A 20,945-nucleotide genomic window follows, 5' to 3' on the forward strand; every position below is an offset into this window, starting at 1 on the left:
CAAGGCAAATTAAGCCGAATTAATCGAGTTTCTTCTGAGTGCTATTTGAATAAAAGAAGTCCACCCACGAAGAGGAGATCGCCTAAAACTTTGCATAGACTCCAACTAATTGGAGTGTCCTACACCTCCTGCTGTGGATCTTTCCGTGACTTGAAACATCTTTCATCTTCCTCGACTCGGAACCACAGCTGTAACGACCCCATGACACCTGAAACGATGTTTGAAAAATGTGGTCTGAAATCTCATTAAAGACCTCCATTCAGGAACATCTGCTACATGTGGTTTGGTCATCGTTCGTAGACGTGAAAGAGGCGATAAATTTCATCTTGATGAGGGAACCCTCTTTTAGATTAGCCAGCCAATTAAATCTGGAGACAGAAATAAACAGGCAGACAGAGACTCCACTGTGGATATCTCCATTATCTGGTCACAAGGCCTGTTCCGATGACTGCAAGATTTCTGTCGCTTCTTCGGTTTGCACTTCCACAAACACACATCGCTTTGTTCCGCTGCGGTTCCTCTATGGACACAGTGAATGTCAGATGGAAATTCTTTGAATTCTGCAAAAAAATGTTATGTGTCATATATCCAGAAGGAGCACTCATAAAAGAAAAGACACTGATCGTTCTGTTTTCCCTTCGTTTTTTCATTTATTGGCACAGGACAACATTCTGTTGACATTAAAGAACACAAACTTGAGCTTGAGAACGGCAGACGTTTCATAAAGAAGGCTTACAGGAAAGGAAGTATAATAAAAAGAACAGAGGGATCTTTTTGTCAGCATATGCACAGCAGATAAGCAAACGTGCAAAAACACATCTCCCTTTCATAAGAGGAGGATTTTCCACCATAAAGGCTGCGGACAAACCAGACTGGCCACATGTTGTAGCGTAGAATAAAAGAACTTGCTTTCCTGAAAGATGTTTCGAGTCATCAGTGTATTACCAAGCTGTTATGTTCACAATTCTCCAGCTGCAGAAGCATGTTTGTCATAACCCTTTATTAAAATCCTTTCATTTTGTGCTGTGAAATCCCAAGCGCAGGTCTTTTTTTTCTGACATTTAAACACATTAAATCTGTAATTTATATAGCTTCAAGTGACTAAAGAAATTTAGAGCTACAAACAACAGAAGGGGATTTGAGGGGGAAATGACAGACTGCTTATGGATGGAGTGAAAAGCACATGAAAACCAGAACGCACCAGTGCTGTCTGAGCAGCTACAGCTGGTACTCTGCCCGCTGCCCCAGAGCGAAAACATGACATCCTGTCAAAACCCCAGACTACTGCCCACACCAGCGCTAAGACTAGGAGAAAGGGAGAAACTGCAGAAGAAAAATGCGGTAACACTTCACAATTTGGGACGCATACTTTATGTATTTGTGTTTACTACCATGAACAAACAATAAACAATCCATTAATTACAGTAGTAATTCATCTTTGCTAATGTTAGTTGATGAAAATACCGCTGTTCATTGTCAACGCATAAGCAAATGATGAGCTATAATTAATAAATGCAGTGCAAACATCGCCCATTGTTTGTTCATGCTAGTAAATACATACATGTCCCATACTAAGGGTCACCAAAATCTGTCCTGGAGGGCCGGTGTCCTGCAGATTTTCGCTCCAACCCTAATCAAACACACCACAACAAGCTAATCAAGGTCTTACTAGGTGTACCTGAAACACCCAGGCAGGTGGGATAAGGCAAGTTGGAGCTAAACCCTGCAGGGACACCGGCCCTTCAGGACCGAGATTGGTGACCTCTGTCCCAAAACTGCCAATGATGTCAAATTTCCAAGGGTTCAAAAGCATAAGGGACAATTTTGTAAATTTCTTTTTATTATTTTAAGCATTGACTACCTTATCCAAAAAACTATTAATAAGTTAACATTAGAATGAGCTGCTTTTCCATTAACAAAAGGCAGTTTCATGTTGATCATTGATCAAGATACTCCAATCCTTAAACATGCTAAGCTAACATATAAAATAACACTATTAGCAGCCATTATTCAGCTCACGAAAACAAACAACCTGCTTTAATTATACTGAAGTTTTGGGTTAACATCATGTCAGCTTGTTACCTTAGAAGATCTTAAGGTCTGGCTTATTGGACGTGTAAGTAACCAAAACCTTCAGTGGTGACCACTTGGGTAAACTCTGTTCCTCAGAACCACCACAGGAGGCAAATGATGCCGTATGCCTGGATAGTGTTGAATATGATCAAACCATCTGCTGACATTCAGATAGCACTCTTTCTCTTGTATAGCCAATTCCACCTAAGAAAAACAGAGCGCAAACATGAGTGGAGTTAAACATGATGTACACTACCTGACTAAAGTCTTGTCCTTGTTGTAAGAGCAACAAATAATGATAGCTTGACTTCTAGTTGATTTGGAAAAGTGGCAGAAGGTAAATTTTTCCGATGAATCATCTGTTGAACTGCATCACAATCATCACAAATACTGCAGAAGTTCTATTGGAACCCGCATAGACACAAGATTCTCATAGAAATCAGTCAAGTTTGGTAAAGAAAAATTCATGGTTTGGGGTTACATTCAGTGTGGAGGCTCCTTTCCACTGCACACAAGCGACAGACCGGATGCCATTCATTTAAAATGGAGAGTAGTCCGGGAGCTGCGTGGCGTTCTGATTATCTCCATATGTGATGTAGTTCAATGTTGTCCAAACAGGTACGTGCGCGCGAGATGAGAAATAGGTTTTTTTTCGCTATTTTATTTTTTTTTAAAGTTTCTATTTTAAAAAAAAATTGCTATTCAAAAATGAATAATAAAAATATAATTTTTGGTCCCACTTTATATTAGGTGGCCTTACCTAGTATGTACTTACACAGGAATTAATAGTTTGTTACAATGTACTTATTGTGTAAATAGTATTTATTGTGTAAATTAAATACCTGTAATTACATCTGTAATTAACTTCTGTAGTACATTTGTAAATACACTGCTGACCATTCCCTACACCTTAACCCACCCTTTAACCTATCCATACCACCAAATGTGTCCATAAACCAACCCCTATCCCAACTCAAGAGCACCACAAGTGTTCTCAAATACATTATGAACACAGTAAGTACATTGTATTAATTTTTTGATGCAACTACAGTAGTTAAGGACACTTGATATAAAGTGGGACCTAATTTTTTATGTTGTCTCTACATTCCCTCAAATATTTTTTAGCGGTCTATTAGTTTCTAGTATTTAGTCATTCAATCATGGTAAATGCAAGGCGAATAATGGCTCTTGCTTTTGCTCTCCTTTATTTTGGACACTGCGAGAACAGCTTCTCTCCCATGGTGCATGACAGTACTAAAAACTTTGTGGTCTACCACAAGAGGTTGTATTCCGACAGTCGTGTACAAATGTCATGTGCAGTGGAAAGGCGGCTTGAGAGATCTGCAGAGTGGATGGCAACGTCAATAACCTGAGGTATTAAGATATTTGTTCTGCCCATTACATTACAAACCACACGAGAGGACAAATTCTTCACCAGAGTAGCGCTCCTCCTCATACTTCAGCCTCCATGTCAAAGGTCATGAAAGCAAAGAAGGTCCAGAATTGGCATGCCTGATCACCAGACAAGAACATTATTGAGCATATCTGGGGTAAGATGAAGGAGGAGGCATTGAAGATGAATCCAAAGAGTCTTGATAAACTCTGGAAGTCCTGCAAGAATGCTTTCTTTGCCATTCCAGATGACTTTATTAACAATTTATTTGAGTCATTGCAGAGATGTATAGATGCAGTCCTCCAAGCTCATGGGAGTCATACTGTACACAATATTAATTATTTTTCCCCTGCACCATGACTTTACAATCTATACTGTACATTAATGACAGGACATTTGTCTAAGCAAAGTCAGACCTTACTGTCCTAATTAAATCATTAAAAATTAAGGCATGATCATATATATATATATATATATTTTTTTTTTTTAGTTTGCCTTTCATAAAAGCCACTCCTGATACCAAATGATCAACTAGAAGTCAATTTATTATTTGTTGTTTCTAAAACTTAGATAGGCGACAAGACTTTTGTAAGGTAGTGTATATAGCAAAACAGAGACATCCAGTACAGTGTCTAAAAAAGTATTCAAGGTCAAAAAGTGTCTGAGTTTTAATATAAGACATGTTATGATGATTGGACTGGCAAATAGGTTCACAAACTAATACTCACTTAACCAACAAACCTATAAAAAAACGATCGGTTGTAAATATTAAAGGGGTTTCAACGGACTGTGGACCAAATAGATGCCATGTTTCTCATAAGTCAAACATTGTTCAATATACAGAAAGAAATGGGGAAATTCCTATAAATACTAGAAGAATGGTTAAAACAAAAATTAATGTGTGTCCAATAACTGTATAACATTTTAGGCAGTGACATGAAAAAGTCCAAACAAGTTCCTTTGTGGTTCAATGCTGTACAACATTAAAGCATGAAATTTACCATGGGGGTGAATACCATTTTAGATGCTTTACAGCTGTGTAAAAATAAAAATAAAAACCTCTGAAACCGCTGTTAAAAGCAATAGAGATATTTGTGGATTGCAAATGATTTACTTGTGTATGTAGTAGTGCAACAGAAACAACAGACAACTGTTCTGAGTAAATGGCTAACGAATTTAAAGATCTGGGGTCCGTTCTTCGTACGTGGATTACTCAGTTAGCTGGATTTGGATATTGACGATTTGACACGATCCAGGATCGTTTCGTTCTTCAAAGCTGATCCGAGAGTTGTTATCATAGCAACAGTTCTGCTAGGTCAAACCTGATCAGGAGCAGGTTCAATTCATATAAACAGGATTAGATCGGCTCAGTTCAAGCAAAGATAATACAGAAAGTATGTTCTGAATTCTGATATTTTCTTACAGTAGTAGTTATTTACACTTGGGAAAATGGTACATATTTTTAACTATATATATATATATATATATATATATATATATATATATATATATATATATATATATATATATATATATATATATATATAGAGTTATAGTCATTAATAAAGTAAATAAAGTTATACATATTAATAAAACTTATGCAATCTGCACCCTCTAAATAAAAGTACAAAGACTGTCACCTGGTGGTGCTAAGAGAAAACTTATTGATATGAACTTTTTAGATCGCTTTAGTACAAATTGTGTATAATAGAAATGCACAATATGTGACTTTTTTTTTAAAGCAATAATACATTTATGCAGTCATAAACATGTTTTGACAGATAATATGCCAGTGATTTGATGCTTCACAAAAGTTGCAGACGCCTTTACCAATATGAAAGTGCTTTTGTAAACAACCAGTTATTCTTTACATCGATTAAAGAAAACGGCTACTATAATAAAGAAAATCTTTTCTAAATGTAGAACTCTACATTGATTTGCATTGAAATACATGATGAGTACTCTTGACACATGAAAGTGTAAAGCCTGCAGTTCACAACATATGTGGAAAGTTATTGCGTGTCATATTTAACAAGCCGTTTACTGCTAATTTGATGTAATTTTGCTCACATGGATAATTGAATATTAATCAGATGATGTCATTACGCTGCTGTGCCGTCAGCCAATCGTTGCATTGCTGATCATGATTTCGAGGATCGATAGATCTGTCCTTCACAACACACGCATTGATCTCAGATCAGTTTATCCAGACATTCTAATCTGATTCGCGAACTTGTTTGAAGAACCAAATTAGCGAGAGATCAGTTATCATGATTAAAAGATCCAGGATCTGCCAAATCATCTTAGATCATTTAAGCGAGGTACGAAGAACGGACCCCAGGGAAAGGGTGTTCAAAATAATAGCAGTGTGTCGTTTGAGAGAGTTCCATCATCATGTGAAGAAAAAACTTCAATAATTGTTCTTCATTAAGGGGATATTCAGCCAAAACTTAATACATATTTAAAAGGATTAAAAAAATCTTTACAAGCTTTAATTAAAAATTGAATGTTTAATATTTAAACTATAGTTGAAATAAAAAGCTATTTACAAAAAAAGATGTGCACTTTATTCCCTTTTTAAGATACTGCTATTTTTTCTGAGCTCAACTGTATGTCTAACTGACCTTATCTTCAGGCTTTTTAAACTGAGTGACACACCAATGCTTTCTGGGTAATGGCAACTCTCTGTCAGTCATGTAGTCAGTCAATTACAAACACTGACATGCAGAGATGTGATCTTCTATTTCCTTTCTCTCTAATTCTCATTTCATCCCTCTCTTCCTGTCTCAATGGGCTCCTTCAGGCTCCTTAAACTTCCTTGGCTGCTGTCCTGGGAACTGACATCACTACGTGTCTCATCTTTTCTGCTGTGTCAGGTTTCTCCTGTGCTTCAAGCGTCTTGCTGCTTTAATTGGGAGCTCTGCATCACCTCTCTCAAACGATTGAAGTTCACCGCTGAGGGACTTACAATAATGTGGTGGATTCCGTAATACATGAGTATGTCTGCCAGGGTGAAGACGTTCCCAGCCAGGTAAACTTTGTCCTCCAGGTATCGGTTAAGATCCTGCAAGCCAAGCATAAAAGGAGGTCACTCTGGGCCTGCTCTCCTGTCAAAAATGGTAACTCTGACAATCAGAAGAAAAAATAGACAAGTGCCAGAAGGGATAAAGTGAAAATAAGTACATTGTCTTAGAGATGTCTATTTACACTAAGCACAAATAGTGACGGTGAGATAGCAGTTACAGTATCAGGGCTCCAAATTAACTCTTTTACTTGGTAGCACCAGTGCTCCTAACTTCAGATATTAAGGAGCACCAGAAAAAATTTAGGAGCACCCACCAACAATAAATGAGCACCACTGCAAATTGTGCATTAAGGGATTTATTGTATTTGAAAGCAACATCAATTAAAGCTGCAAGCAGCCATGAAAGGGACCTTTCATCGCTGCTACCTTTCATTGTGGCGAATCGTCAAAGTTTGAGAGGCCGCCACGGATACGCTCTTCGGCGAAAACTCTAGATCTTCGCAATTTAACAAAACCAAGGCTTTTAGATGACAAAACCCAATTTTGGTGATGATCAGATAAAATTTTTATCTAGGTAAAATTTTGTAGGTATTGGCATTTTTGACGTGTGTGCCAATTTTCGTATTTGTAAGTAAAACGTAGCTCAGGGGCCAGTCCGTCAAATGTGCATTGGTGGCGCTGTAGAGTCAGTTTTTGAGACTTACATTACTCTTAACAAGTTGTACATATTAATATAGGTTAGCAGACATATCTAATTAAACAACTATATTACTTTCCAGAATTGTTTATTCTGATTATTTAAAAAAAATATAAAATAAAAATAAAATTGATTTGATATAAATGCATTAAAACAGCAGTCATTCATCTAAAGAAACATCTTCAAGAAATGGGTAACATGCTTATTTTGTGCTCTGGAAAATTATGATTATTATAAGTTTATTATTTTTAGTTAGAATTAATAGTAGTAGTAGTAGTAGATGTGGTAGTAGTAGTAGTATTTATTTCTTTTAATGCAGCAACTAAACCAGTCATATACTGTATAAATTTTTCCAAATTATTTGTAAAGTAAAAAATAAATAAAAAAAATTTGATTGGAATAACAAATACCTCTTGAAAATGTAAGATGGCAGTTGAGAGGTATTAAAACAATTTAGTGATTTTAAAATGTATTGTGAAAAACAGTATTTTCATTTAAAATTCTGAGCTCAGACAAGTGTCTGTTCATGTCTATGTTAAATAAAGTAGCTCATCTCAACACTGTTCACTGCCTCCATTAGCCCTCAAGACGCGGTGCTGTATTGTGCACAAGTGCTGAAGATGTTCCTGTCCCCTGAGACCCACACACGCACACACCAACCCCTGCTGTAGAATCCTGGCTTTTGCAAAGTTTCACATCAAACTCACACTTGCTCTATTGGAGTAAGAGTGGATGGACAGCCTACAGACACATCTGTGTTACAGTGGACCGTGTTGAGTTAGGAGACACTGGCCTGAGGGTTTCTATATTCTATCTGAGACATGCTTGACGCTGAACACAGTTCTGCTCACGGTGATATGATTGGATTACAATATGCAGGCCAGATTTAGCATGTCCAAAACATGCTTCCAAATGCATCTCTTCGATATAATTTTTTAAAATATAGTTTTTATTTTTTTTTATATATTTTTTTTTCTTAACTTTTATGTCATCATGTTCTACATGAATTTTGTGTACAAGGTAAACAAACGAAAGGCATGTGAATAGCAACTACAACTTTATCAATCGTAATCTATAATATATAAAACAGAGAGAACACGTCAATACAATTTTGGAAATTCTACATTGGCTCCCTGTTAGATTCAATGTTGATAAGGTCTTGCATGATTTGGAAGCTCAATATTAGGGCTGGATAATACTGGAAAACAAATATGTGATATTGTTATTCTATTGTGCAATATTTTTGTTGAGTATTGCGATAACAGCATGTCACACATAATAACACTTCCCTAGAAAAATTTTAGTTTAGTAATAATCATACCAAAATAAACAGTTAAAAGCTATTATTCAGATCTAATTAATTGTAATTCAGACCAAAAAATAAAAAATAAAAATTAAATACTGTGTCAAAGAGCAAACATTTAGGGTTCTATTTTAATGATCTAGGCACAAAGTCTAAAGCCCAGGGCGCAAAAGCACTAAGGGGGTGTCTGAATGGTCTAACAGCCATTACCCGTGGTGCAAAGTCTAACAGGGTTGAGCTTATTCTCTTAGTGAGTTATGGGTGTGTTTTGAGAATTAACCAATCAGAGTCTCATCTTCCTTTCCCTTTAAGAGTCAGTTGCATCGCGTCATGACATATTTCCTATTTACATGGCGGACTTTGTAAGTGGAAAAACTGAACGCTTCAATAGTGAGAAAACAGTTAAACAGACTATCTGCAGCGCGAGGATAAAGAATGAGCCTCTTCCATTCGGAAATTACTTTCACTTTCTCTCTTTCATGCTAGGAAAGTGTTGTATGCACAGACATCCATTAGCTTACAAAATTAATTTTGTTTATTAAGCGCAAAGATTTGTTTCAAAACTATTTCTAAATTCCGTTCTAATTTCCAGAAAACTAATAAATGAACAATAACAACAAAGTGTGGTCATAAAACCGAGTTATTTCCAGACGTCCTATGCTCCATATGGTACAAATCCTAACAGGTGGACAAATCTAAGCTTGTTTTTGATTAAACAAATACAAATATGCATATATTAAATAATATTATAAATAATACTGCTATTACTAATGACATTATACAAAAGCAAATTGTCATGAATAAACAAAAAAATTATATATTTTGGAATTTTGTTTTTTACTTTTTCTATTTTAACTTTTTCAATTTACTTTTTCTATTATTTAAAATAATTTATTATTTTATGCAACAGCCTTGCATTTAAAAGGGAAACATAAGGGCAATCATAAGCAAAAAGACCCCTAGCTTATAAGGTGTTTTATGGAATAATCCATCCTAAACTGACAAGCTATGTGTTTTTCTTTCCCTTATTTATTTATTTGTTTGTTTGGCGCATGCACTCGTGTGCGATCGGAAAACTAGTGTAATGGCAGCACGCCATCTTCATCAAACTTGGGCAAACTCTGTCTCTCTTTCCACTTTGCCCTGAAGCCCCAGCTAGCCCTCCTTGTCGTAAGGTATTTGGCGGGCTGAAAAAGGCCGGCCGCTGGCCCTGAGTAAGCCCCGCTTTAGCTCAATCAGGTCCCGGAAGTGACAGCGGCCCTGGCACACTCGATTTAGGCTCAATAGTGGGGAACGCGGCTAATGTAAACCCAGCCTTTGACTAACTCTGGAAGTGGCCAAATTGGACAAGCTCACTTTGTTTAAAGTGGACAAGAGTAGCCTGACAAACATCCATCCTAACCCTCATGTTGACTGGCCAAAAATGACCCATGCACCATTCAAAAAAGCAGAAAAAAAGCTAATTTAAACAATGCAGCTTTTTTTTATCTTGAAATTTAGTGACTTTTTCCTAAAACTACTCTTATTTTAGAAAAAAAAATATCATTTTCTATTTTCATGAAGGTTATACGCATATACGCTATAAAACTTTTCTTACATGCATTTAATATGCACTATTCATGTACATTTCGCATTAGAAAATACACTCTTCGGTCAAATATGTTGCTCACTGATTAAACCCTGATGAATTACTCCACACTGATGAGAGAAAACGGAGACATTCACAGAGTTTGTGATGAAGATGAGGTTGTTTCTCCATGAGAAAAAAGATTTTAGGATTAAAATTATGTTCAGTTGGTTTACTGAAGGCGACTATTTTTTGATCCCATGGGCGAATAATGTACAAGAAAACAAAATTCTAAGACAAGAAGGATGTTAAACCAGATGATAACAAGGTCTGTGGGTGAAAACGTTACCCTCTGAAGTGCTCTGTTAGTTGATTTTACTCTTATTGTCTTTACATTCACCTGTCCAGCATGAGCTTCATCCTGATCATTGTAAACTCTTTGCTGAGTCTTATTGTTACTCTGGTGTCTATTGCTGTAGGACTCTTGTTTCTCCTCCTTTAAATGTTGTGATCCTGCCTAACAGAGTGCTGTGAGTTGGTCAGACAGTGACGTGCCGAGGGCGTTACATCAGCCCTTCATTACAGTTTAAACTGCCACTATTAACCAGCGATCAGCAGCGCTCTGCTCCAGACCCGTGCTCGGACAGCCTTTCGCCACACACTGACAGCTTCTGCCGTGAGGCGTCCATCCCGCTGAGCGCCCGTGTTAACGAGACTGCCTCTCACTGTCCACAGACAGAAGCTTTATACCTTTAATCCCTTCTGAACTGATCGCAGTACAGCGTGTGACCCCTGCTACCCTTTGCATGTCAATTAAAGACCATCTGACAGGTTGCATTGTGGATGATTCCAAATCGAAGCTCCACAGCTTGTACAGAGAAATCATTGTGACTGCATTGTTGTTGAGTTTGGAGTGGTGTTCACTTTAAACGCACAATGATAGATTGTCGAATCAACGTTTTGAATATGTTGTAAATGCGGGTTTGCATGGGTGAAATAAAGATTAAATAGAAAAACGTTCAGGATTCTGGACACTGATAAGAATCAATAAAGCTAAAAATTATTATAATAAAAGGGTCACATGCCACTTGTTAGATTACTCAATGCTACCGTCATGGTTTTGTTCTAGCTTAGTAATTATCTAATATGTCACTATTGGTGTCAATAGGAATTTAAGGCTATGTTAAATTAAATTATAGCATTGTGACTGGTAAGGAAGGCTTGCACACTTGGGGTCCCTGCGAGGGGGGAAAAATGCCGATTTTGGAGTGTCTATTTAGGCTAAGTGCAAATAGTGCACCTCATTGGAACAAGTTAGTTAAGCGATTCACGCCCATCACCGTTTGATTGACAGAGACAACATAACTAAAGAGCGCAATAGACAGCAACGCGAGTGGCGTAGCTTGTAAAGTGCATAGCAACATGTTTGGAAGCGATCGATCATGAACCCAGTTCGTATCCAGCATCATTTTTTCCCCCCACTACATATCAGATTTTGCCTACTCTTCACCACGTGGAAGACAATCAGGAATCATTAATAAGTGAGTGCATTATGGAGGACTTTATAGACCTGGATTGGAGACGTGTTATATCCACATCATATGCATTATAAGTTTGTAGAAGTTATACATTAAAATAACCCTTAAATATAAATTGTAGGGCTTAGGGTGTACTAGGGTTGTAACGGTATGAATTTTTTTCGGTATGATAATCGTCTAAAACAATACCACGGTTTGACGGTTTCGCGGTATACGGTATGTTACAAATGTTACAAAATAATAGAACAGTGAAGCAAATTTGACTTTTTCCAAATAATATATTTTCAGTTACTATAAACAACACCACTTACAATGAACAAATAAAAAAATAAGAAAATAATAAATAATGTGTCAAAGTCCAAATAAACATGGTGCAAATCCTCAGTAAAAAAATAGATATAAATATTTACTATACTAAAAATAGTTACATAATGAAACTAGATTCAATATGGAACATCCTTAGGTTTTATGTGCCAGCATGGATATGGTTGTCTGTGGATATGGATTTGGTTGTCTGCAATGCAGACAAACAGCTGCACCTTCATTTGCGTCTTTTGAAAACAGCAAGAGCAGCAGTTCGTCTTTACTGTGTCACTGTTTTGTCATGTTTCTGTGCTGCTGTGCATGAAAAAGTACTTAGTATGAGAATTATTTCATGCAAAACTTTTTTTTTGCGTTTTATTTAGCCGCGCATAAATGTATGCCTATCTCTCATTCCATGTTGTTCAAAAAGCTCATGTTGATCCACAAACAAAAGCGAAACCTATGCTTATTGGTTGTGATATACCGAGTTTGAACCAATCTGGGCATGGAGGAGGGACAATGCATCAATGTATCATGTCTGGTTTGTCCGGAGACACAGTGACGAGCGTTTCTTTGTCAAATCAGCGTTGTCAAATTTTGATGACATAACCGCACTGATTCCGGAGCCTCTGAAAGTATCTTTATGCCAATCTTTGAATTGTATGAATCGGATCAGTGGATCAAAAGTTATTAAACATTTAAGAGCTATACTTATTTTTAGCCGCGGGCGGCTGTCTCGGTCTTTAAGGGTTAAAACCGTTGATATGCAATTGTTCATGGTATAATAATCGTGCACGTTCAAATCGTGGTAGACCGTCATACCGGTATATTGTGACAACCCTAGGGTGTACTCACACTAGGTGCACTCACACCATCCTATCCAAACTGCGATTTTGTTCACTTTGATTTGTTGGATGGAAATGGTTCTTTCTTCGCACATCTTTTATCTGATATTCAACTTTTGCGCATAAAGTTAATTGGCATTTTTGGATGAAAAATATTACCTACATTTCAATCACACAAAGAACAAAGTTACGAGATTGGCTTGTCCTTTTTTAATAATAATTAGCTTAAATTCACTGACCTTCGACAGGGACATGTACTGTAACTAGATTAATGAGGTTATTATTCTTTTTAAAAACTATTTTTTAGTACTGCTTACATTCTAAATGTCATATCAAACTCCACCACTTGATCAATAAAAAAGGCAGACACACAAGTGCACTTTTAAATCTATTAAAAACTCATTTTTGGATTTTTTTATCTTAAACTGCTTAACGCGTGTAAAAGTGGCAACCTTAAATTAAACATTTCCACTGAACATTAAGGTTATATGCATTCTTGTTTTGTCAAATTTGTTGTAGAAACTATGCAGTAGCCTATTTTTTTAATGCTATGACATCTGAAACAACTTTAAAATTAAGGTCAACTCCCTACCTTTTTTTAATTGAAAGTCAATAAAACGTCACACATAAAAAAAAAATTATTATACTTAAATATTTAAATACTTTAAATATTTAAAATGCAAACTTACGGATTAACTTGAGCAGCTATGTTTTCCCACGCTACCTGTCTCTGTTTCACTGATGCAGTGTTGTTTTTTAAAATAGATGGTCATACTTGCTAACTTTGCATGAGCAGATCAAGTTCATCTGGAGAAAAAAATGCTTATCTCTTTTTTTTTTTTTTTTTTCAGATGTTGCCATGCTGACTTGTAATATCTCAACTCCATAATGCCTTTTTATAGTCGCGGTGTGGTCGCTTAACTCTGAATAAAGCTGCGGTCACACTGGACTTTTCTCTCCATAGACTTATGCATCAAGTTTCACAGATCGCTGCATTGGAAAGTTCAAGCTTGGTGAACTCTTGACCTGCAAAATTACTTCACTTGACTGTGTGAGACCAATCTAGGATCACAACATGACCTCTCTGTATAGAAATTTAAAATACGGAGAAATCTCTCGCTTTTTTAATATCTAATCATCTTGTTTAATCCCGCCCCCTTTCAAAGCACCATGTGACAGAATTTTGCATGCATCTACTCAGACTTGATTGACCTAACTCAGATCAGCAGTTCTGAAACCTAAAACTCTGAGTTTTTAATCTCTCTGCAAGTCAACTCAAAGTTCAAGTTTAAACCAAGCAAGTTTGGTTGAACCTTCTTACGGAAACAGGCCTCTTATGTCTTATAAAGTGACATTTACAATAAGTAATAATAAGCTATCTTGTATTTGAAACAGGTGCCTGATATTTAGAAACAAAGTTGTGCAAGACATTTGGAGGCAACTTTACAAAGTCATTTCAAAGATGGGACTTATTCCTTAAGTAATTCAAAGTTATATTTTTATTATCTTAAATTATATCATTATATTAGAACAATAAATTATTAAAACAACATATGAGATTATGTTAACGATATATGTATATATGTATATATGTATAGGAACAACTGTTCCTATTGTTATTTCCATGAGTTAATACTGTCTAAAATGTCTAAAGTGATTTTGCTATTTTTACGGTTAAATCTTTTAAAGTGATTCTACTTTTTATTCAAGATAGACTTTGTGTAGTAAGGAATTATAACTGCCTGAATGTAGATGATACCAGTTTTTAACCAGTTTTGATAAAGACGGCTGAGAGTACACTCAGCCTTGGATAAGAAACAGATTATACTTTATGTGTGTGTGTGTGTGTGTGTGTGTGTGTGTGTTCTATTTGATTGTTGATCTATTTCACAGGTCTGGAGTCAGCTCTAATCAGTCTAAGGGATGTCTGACGTTTATGCTTAAGATAATGTTCAGAATTGTACGCACGAACCCCACGTGGACATTTTCCTACTCTCTGTGTTTTAACCAATCAGGTTAGAACACTCATATGTATGACGCAGTAATGACGTTATGTGAGAGTATAATTGTTATTGATTGGTGATTGTAAGCAGAGCGGCCTAGGAACTCATTGCGAGTGTTGAAGCTGGCTTCTGTGAATGAAATTGCAAACTATCTTCAGTAAACTTGTTTTATTTATTTAAATCTCTGACTCCGGCTCTTCTTCATCTACCAGACTGGTCATTCTTTGGGTCAAACTGTCAACTATCCCTACACTTTACACTAAGATTGTATTAGTTAATGTATTTATAAACATGAATTAACTATGTATAACAGTTATTATTACAGTATTTCATCTTTGTAAAGGCTATTGAAAATACAATCAGTTATTATAGTTAGTTAACTCAAGTTAAAAGTGGTAATAACTCACATTGTTAGTTAGTAAACTCAAAGTGCATTAATGAAATGTTATTAACACATTTAAATGTTAATAATGCATTAAACATGTTGCACTATGATTAATAAATGCTGTACAAGTATTTTTCTTTCTTAGTTCACATTAATAAATACATGAACTATTAAAACCTTGAAGATTGTTTTCATGACATCCTCAGTTGAGTAAGTTGGAGAGCAGACTGTAAACAACATAACTGAACCAAACCGGACTTTCAAATTTTCTGGCTTACTAAAAAAAAAAAATAATACATTTTAGTATTGAAAACTGACAAAAGTGTTAACAAATCTGTAAAGATATTACACCATTATTACACCATTTCCTGTTTACAAAGTCCTTCTTCCTATACGATTTATGAAATTATGTTTTTCTATGGTTTGGTCAGCATAAAAAGCCAAATTTAAAAGTTAAGGCACCTCAGCGTTTTCCTTTTCGCAATATTCTAAAAAGTGGATAACGTGAAGCTAAAGTGAAATTTTGCAAATCTGACCATACCTTTACTCAGTATCACCTTACCTTCAATATAACTTTGACCTCTTCTTTAGAACAGTTGTCTAGTTTTGTTATTCGATGTTCAAGCCATTGCTGGACCACAGCTCTCTGTTCAGCATCGTCTCCTAGCAGCTCTGGCCTCTTGGCTTCTTTAACCAGATGACACGCTATAGTAACCAGACCAGTCAATGCTGGCCCATTGTTGTTTTGGAGAACAGGGACCTACACATAAATAAATTAAAACATGTTACTAATCTATTGAATGAAGCAATTAAAAGGAATAGATCCATTCATTAAATTAATGCTGTTAGCCACAGATTAGACAGGTTTTAACACATCATAAATCTTTTTTGTAACTTAAGTTGCCAATAAATTAACAAAATCAGGGATTTTTGCTTCATGTTTCACAAGTGCATGTTATTTAGGAACTTCTTGTTGCAATAAATTGCTCAAGCTTTCATCATGGTATTCACTATAACCCTGCAAAAAGTTACTTTAACAGGCATAATAACCAAATTATTTAGTGCAGGGTTGTTCAAACTCGGTCCTGGAGGGCCGGTGTCCTGCCTATTTTAGTTCCAACCCCAATTAAACACACCTGAACCAGCTAATCAAGCCTTTCTAAGTGTACTAGAAACTTCCAGGCAGGTGTGTTAAAGGAAGTTGGAGCTAAACTATGCAGGACACCGGCCCTGAAGGACTGAGCTTGGACACCCCTGACTTGGTGCATTGCTTTATTGTATACACATGTTCACAGTAAACAAATATTTCAATCAAATCAAGTTGCAAAAAAAGTACAAGAGCTAACACTACATGTAATCTCATTAGTAAACAATAGTTAATGCATAAAAATTAGTTCAATTATTAGTGGCATATTAATATTAGTTACAACTGCATTTTATTAGTTATTTACTAGGCTTAATAAAATGACTCTAACACATTACTATTTCATAAATAAGAAAATAAACATCACCTAACATTAATAAAAGCTTTTGTAGTTTTGATCAAGAGATTAGTTCAATTAACTCATGTTAACTGTTGGAGCCTTACTGTAAAGTGTATTTTACAATAGCCCTATAGATATTCAAAGAATTTTCAGTCAATATTTGGGCAATTAGTAGGCCAGATTAACATGCTAAATCATTTATCTTTGTACTATTAAGCTAATCAATTAAGTCTCCAAGCATTTGGCACTGTTTCGAACACTACAACAGTGTGAATATTTTTAAAAAAGCACTCTAAAATGTAAATAAGTAATTATTAACTATAAAATTGAAGCGCCCACAATATCATTAGTGTGCATGTTTATCATCACTATATGTTGAATTATTGAATATCACCATATGTATAAGGTTACTGAAGTAATACTCATGTTTGAGCATAGTTGAATAAACTTTTCATCCTGAGACCCCCAAAATAACAATTCAAGTGACTCGCGACCCCCACATTCCTCGGAGGTGGTTATAAATATACAAATGTTGCACACATAACTATAGGCCAATATTAAACACAAGCATATTGACGACGCAAAAAAGTGCAACAGTCTAACAACCATAGGCTCATTCTTGAATTTGTTTAATTTAATATTAACCTCACATAATGAGACCGGTGGGCACAATGTTTTCAGCACAAGTCTATTCTTGGTTTAATTTTGGAGACCGCCACTCAGAGATCATCCTCAATGTTCAGTTGTGGTCTGTATTCATTTTTAATGTATTTGATTGCAATGAAGCTGTCAGAAAATTGAACCTGGTGCTATAAAATCAATCTGCTACAGCTGACGCTATTACTATGTTGTTAATCTAACGTAAAAACGGAATCTATGGAAAAAAAAATTAAAAGGCTGATGGCTTATCATTTGTATGATGTTACTTTTTTATGTAATTATTAACTACTATTTTTATCTCCTGTGGTTTATGGATAAAATATGGTAATTCTAGCAGTTTAATAGAATTTATTTGACTTTTGGAAATCACCGTCCTATGAACAACACTTTGGGAACAACTGAAAAAAACTATGAATAAAGTAGTTAGCACATTAATAAATGAATGAAGCTAGTGTACAGTATCAATTTTGAACAATAAGATTTGAATTGTTAAATGATACATTAATATTACATGGTATATTACATCAATAACATTTACTGTATGTGTTATTTGGTTGGTTACATAATAATAAATACTAATAATGTAGCTTCAATAAGAAATAATTATAGAAAAGTATTGTATTAGGGAACTGTACTTATTTAATTTCAATACATCACCGATGTTAATATTAACAAAACTAACATTTGAAAAAAAAGTATTTATAGATTTTTTTTTTTACTTATTATAAGGCGACTAAAAAAAGAAGAACAGATTATCATCATTTTATTTTATTTTTCAAAGATACAGTTTTTTTGCAGTTAAACTCTAAAATATTACAAATTGTTATCTGTTTTTTTTTCCAAATAAACTCTTAATACAAAGGACTGTAATTTGCTTAAACTTTATAATTAATAATGGTAAGATGTAAAGTCAGTCACTGCAAATACTGCTCTTTATTTTTGTAGTAACATGAAATTTATCTCTTTAAAACTGTTTCTAAGTATTTTACAGTGTTCTAAAAATACTCAAAAATGTTTGTGTTAATGTTTTCAAACTATTATATTTTACTTACCAAAATTACACAAGTGCCAATTTCCCATCTGTCATACCCATAATGGAGCTTTTTCCTCATTAATGCAAAAAAAATAAAAATAAATATTAATAATAATAATAATAATAATAAAATAAATAGTTTTAGTTCTTTAGAGAGAACTCTTATCCTTTTGATTAGCATTGTTTTTGGGGGGGTTGTGCAGTTTAATTCAGACTTTCTACAAAGTATGTTGCATACTTTTTTCATCACATCCATAACGTATGTTTAAATCCCTTATTTAAAATATAAAATAGGTTTACAGATTGATATTTTTCTGCTCAAATAACTCTGTGGTTAGTTGTTTTGGAATATATAAACAGATGCTTCAATATAATGTTAACATATACTATCACGGTGAATTTATGTTTTGAAATTTTAGATGTCACATCCATATTGCCGGAATCACTCATCTACCTATCTATCTATCTATCTATCTATCTATCTATCTATCTATCTATCTATCTATCTATCTATAGGTAGTTTCAATGCACATGGTGGGTATAAAGCTGCTCTAAATGTTGCTTAGCATAAGGGCCATAATGTCTTTTTGCAGGCAAGTGTTTTTATGTAAACTTGAAAATTATCCAAGATGTTTTACCTTGTAAATGCCCTATAATAGGCTGTCTTAAACCGTTTAGATGTTATTTTTACAGTAGATGTGTTTCTTTGATGATCCAGATGTCACAGTGAACAAAGATCTTTCAGTGGGTTTGCTACTACTAACACATGTGAATACTTATTAAATACTTGGATACTTATCATTCTAACACGGTTAAAAATAATTGATGAAATGCTGCTGAATGTATGTAAATAATACATATTAAATACATAATAAAGAAGATCTGAAATCTTCCCAGTGAAATAAAATTTCAGGTTTCCACCACCAGCCATTCATTCATACAATGACGAACATATGACACTTTACAACCCTAACGCATCTTTTTAAAAATACTATCAGCTCAAAACCCCAACTATATCTCTTTCAGCGTTCGATTCACCTTTTTCCCTCCTTGCGTGCTGTATTTATTTGCCTTTTTTAATCCTAGAAATCTCTCAAGCGAGTTCAGCTCCCGCAGCGCCATCTTGATCACACCGGAAACCAACGGACTACATTAAGCGGGCGCTGATTGGTGGAGATTCTCTAGTCCCGCCTCTGTCGCGTCATGTTGGACAGATTCAGCCTGTTTTCATATGGTAATGTAGTTTTTCTCTTTCTTTGGAACATTTGTTAGATCAGAATTCAAATTTGCAAAACAGTAAGTGCATCTCTGAAAATAACGGGTACAAATAGCAAAACACAATGGACTGCCCGCAAAAGCTCTTGTCTCTTGCTCAAAATCCTTAGTTAATCTCTCAGAATTTAATTTCCGTGTCAATGAACGTGTCAGTAGATGAGGCCTACAAAATGTCATGTACTTAGTCATGTTGTCAATAACTGTACTTCGAAGGGGTGTTCTGGCGTAAACTATGGCAATTTACAGTATATAGTTGACATGATCTGTCAACAAATTAAAGTCCAAACTGCAAGATATTTATATAAACATAACAGTTTTAATTACTCATTTCTAATAAGGATTTATTTTATCTTTGACATAATGACAGTGAACAACATTTCATACACACACACACACACACACACACACACACACACACTTGAAGTTAGATTTATTAGCCCCCCCCTAAATTATTAGCCCCCTCGTTTATTTTTCCCCCAATTTCTGTTTAACGGGGAGAAGATTTTTTTTCTACACATTTCTAAACATTACAGTTTTAATAACTCTTCTCTAATAACTGATTTATTGTATCTTTGTCGTGATGAAAGTAAATGATATTTTACTAGATATTTTCAAGACACTTCTATACAGCTTAAAGTGACATTTAAAGGCTTAACTAGGTTAATTAGGTTAACTAGGCAGGTTAGGGTAATTAGGCAAGTTATTGTATAACGATGATTTGATGAGTAGACTATCAATATATATATATATATATATATATATATATATATATATATATATATATATATATATATATATAGCTTAAAGGGCCTAAAAATTTTGACCTTACAATGCTTTTTAACACAATGTAAAACTGCTTTTACTCTAGCCAAAAAAATAAATAAGACTATCTCCAGAAGAAAAAATATAATTTGTGAAACATTAAAAAAGAGAAAAAAAATCAAAAGAGGGCTAATAATCCTGATCTCAACTGTATATATATATATATATATATATATATATATATATATATATATATATATATATATATATACATTTATATTTATATATATATATATATATATATATATATATATATATATATATATATATATATATATATATATATATATATATATATATATATATATATACATACATACATACAGGGGATTTTACATACATACTAAGGATTTTTTCTACTGGCCCAATCGGACCAATGGTTCAGGTTTTTACTTGCCCTGCCAATATTTTCACTGGCCCCACCAAAAAAAAAGTTTATAGCTATTTCTTAGCCACAAATAAATAAAAAGTGTCAAAATGTTTGTAAACATAGAATTTAAATATTTAAAAAATATATATAAATGTGTAATGAGCAAAAT

The 20,945-nt window shown here is 34.6% G+C and overlaps 1 protein-coding gene across 3 annotated transcripts; it reads right to left on the reverse strand.

The window, feature by feature from the left end:
* Positions 1-625: 625 nt before the first annotated feature.
* eef1e1 (eukaryotic translation elongation factor 1 epsilon 1) lies at positions 626-19,460 on the reverse strand. 3 transcript variants are annotated; one of them, XR_015524523.1, is made up of 4 exons: positions 19,348-19,453; positions 15,695-15,892; positions 5,107-6,530; positions 626-4,774 (listed from the first exon to the last, which is right to left on the reverse strand). XR_015524523.1 is itself a non-coding variant. In NM_001386550.1 (4 exon segments), coding segments are annotated over 4 exon segments (522 nt in total). In that variant the 5' UTR covers positions 19,432-19,460; the 3' UTR covers positions 626-2,133.
* Positions 19,461-20,945: the final 1,485 nt, after the last annotated feature.

Source organism: Danio rerio, chromosome 24 (genome assembly GCF_052040795.2).
Source record: "Danio rerio strain M-AB ecotype USA chromosome 24, GRCz13ab, whole genome shotgun sequence".
NCBI classification, from domain to species: Eukaryota; Metazoa; Chordata; class Actinopteri; order Cypriniformes; family Danionidae; genus Danio; species Danio rerio.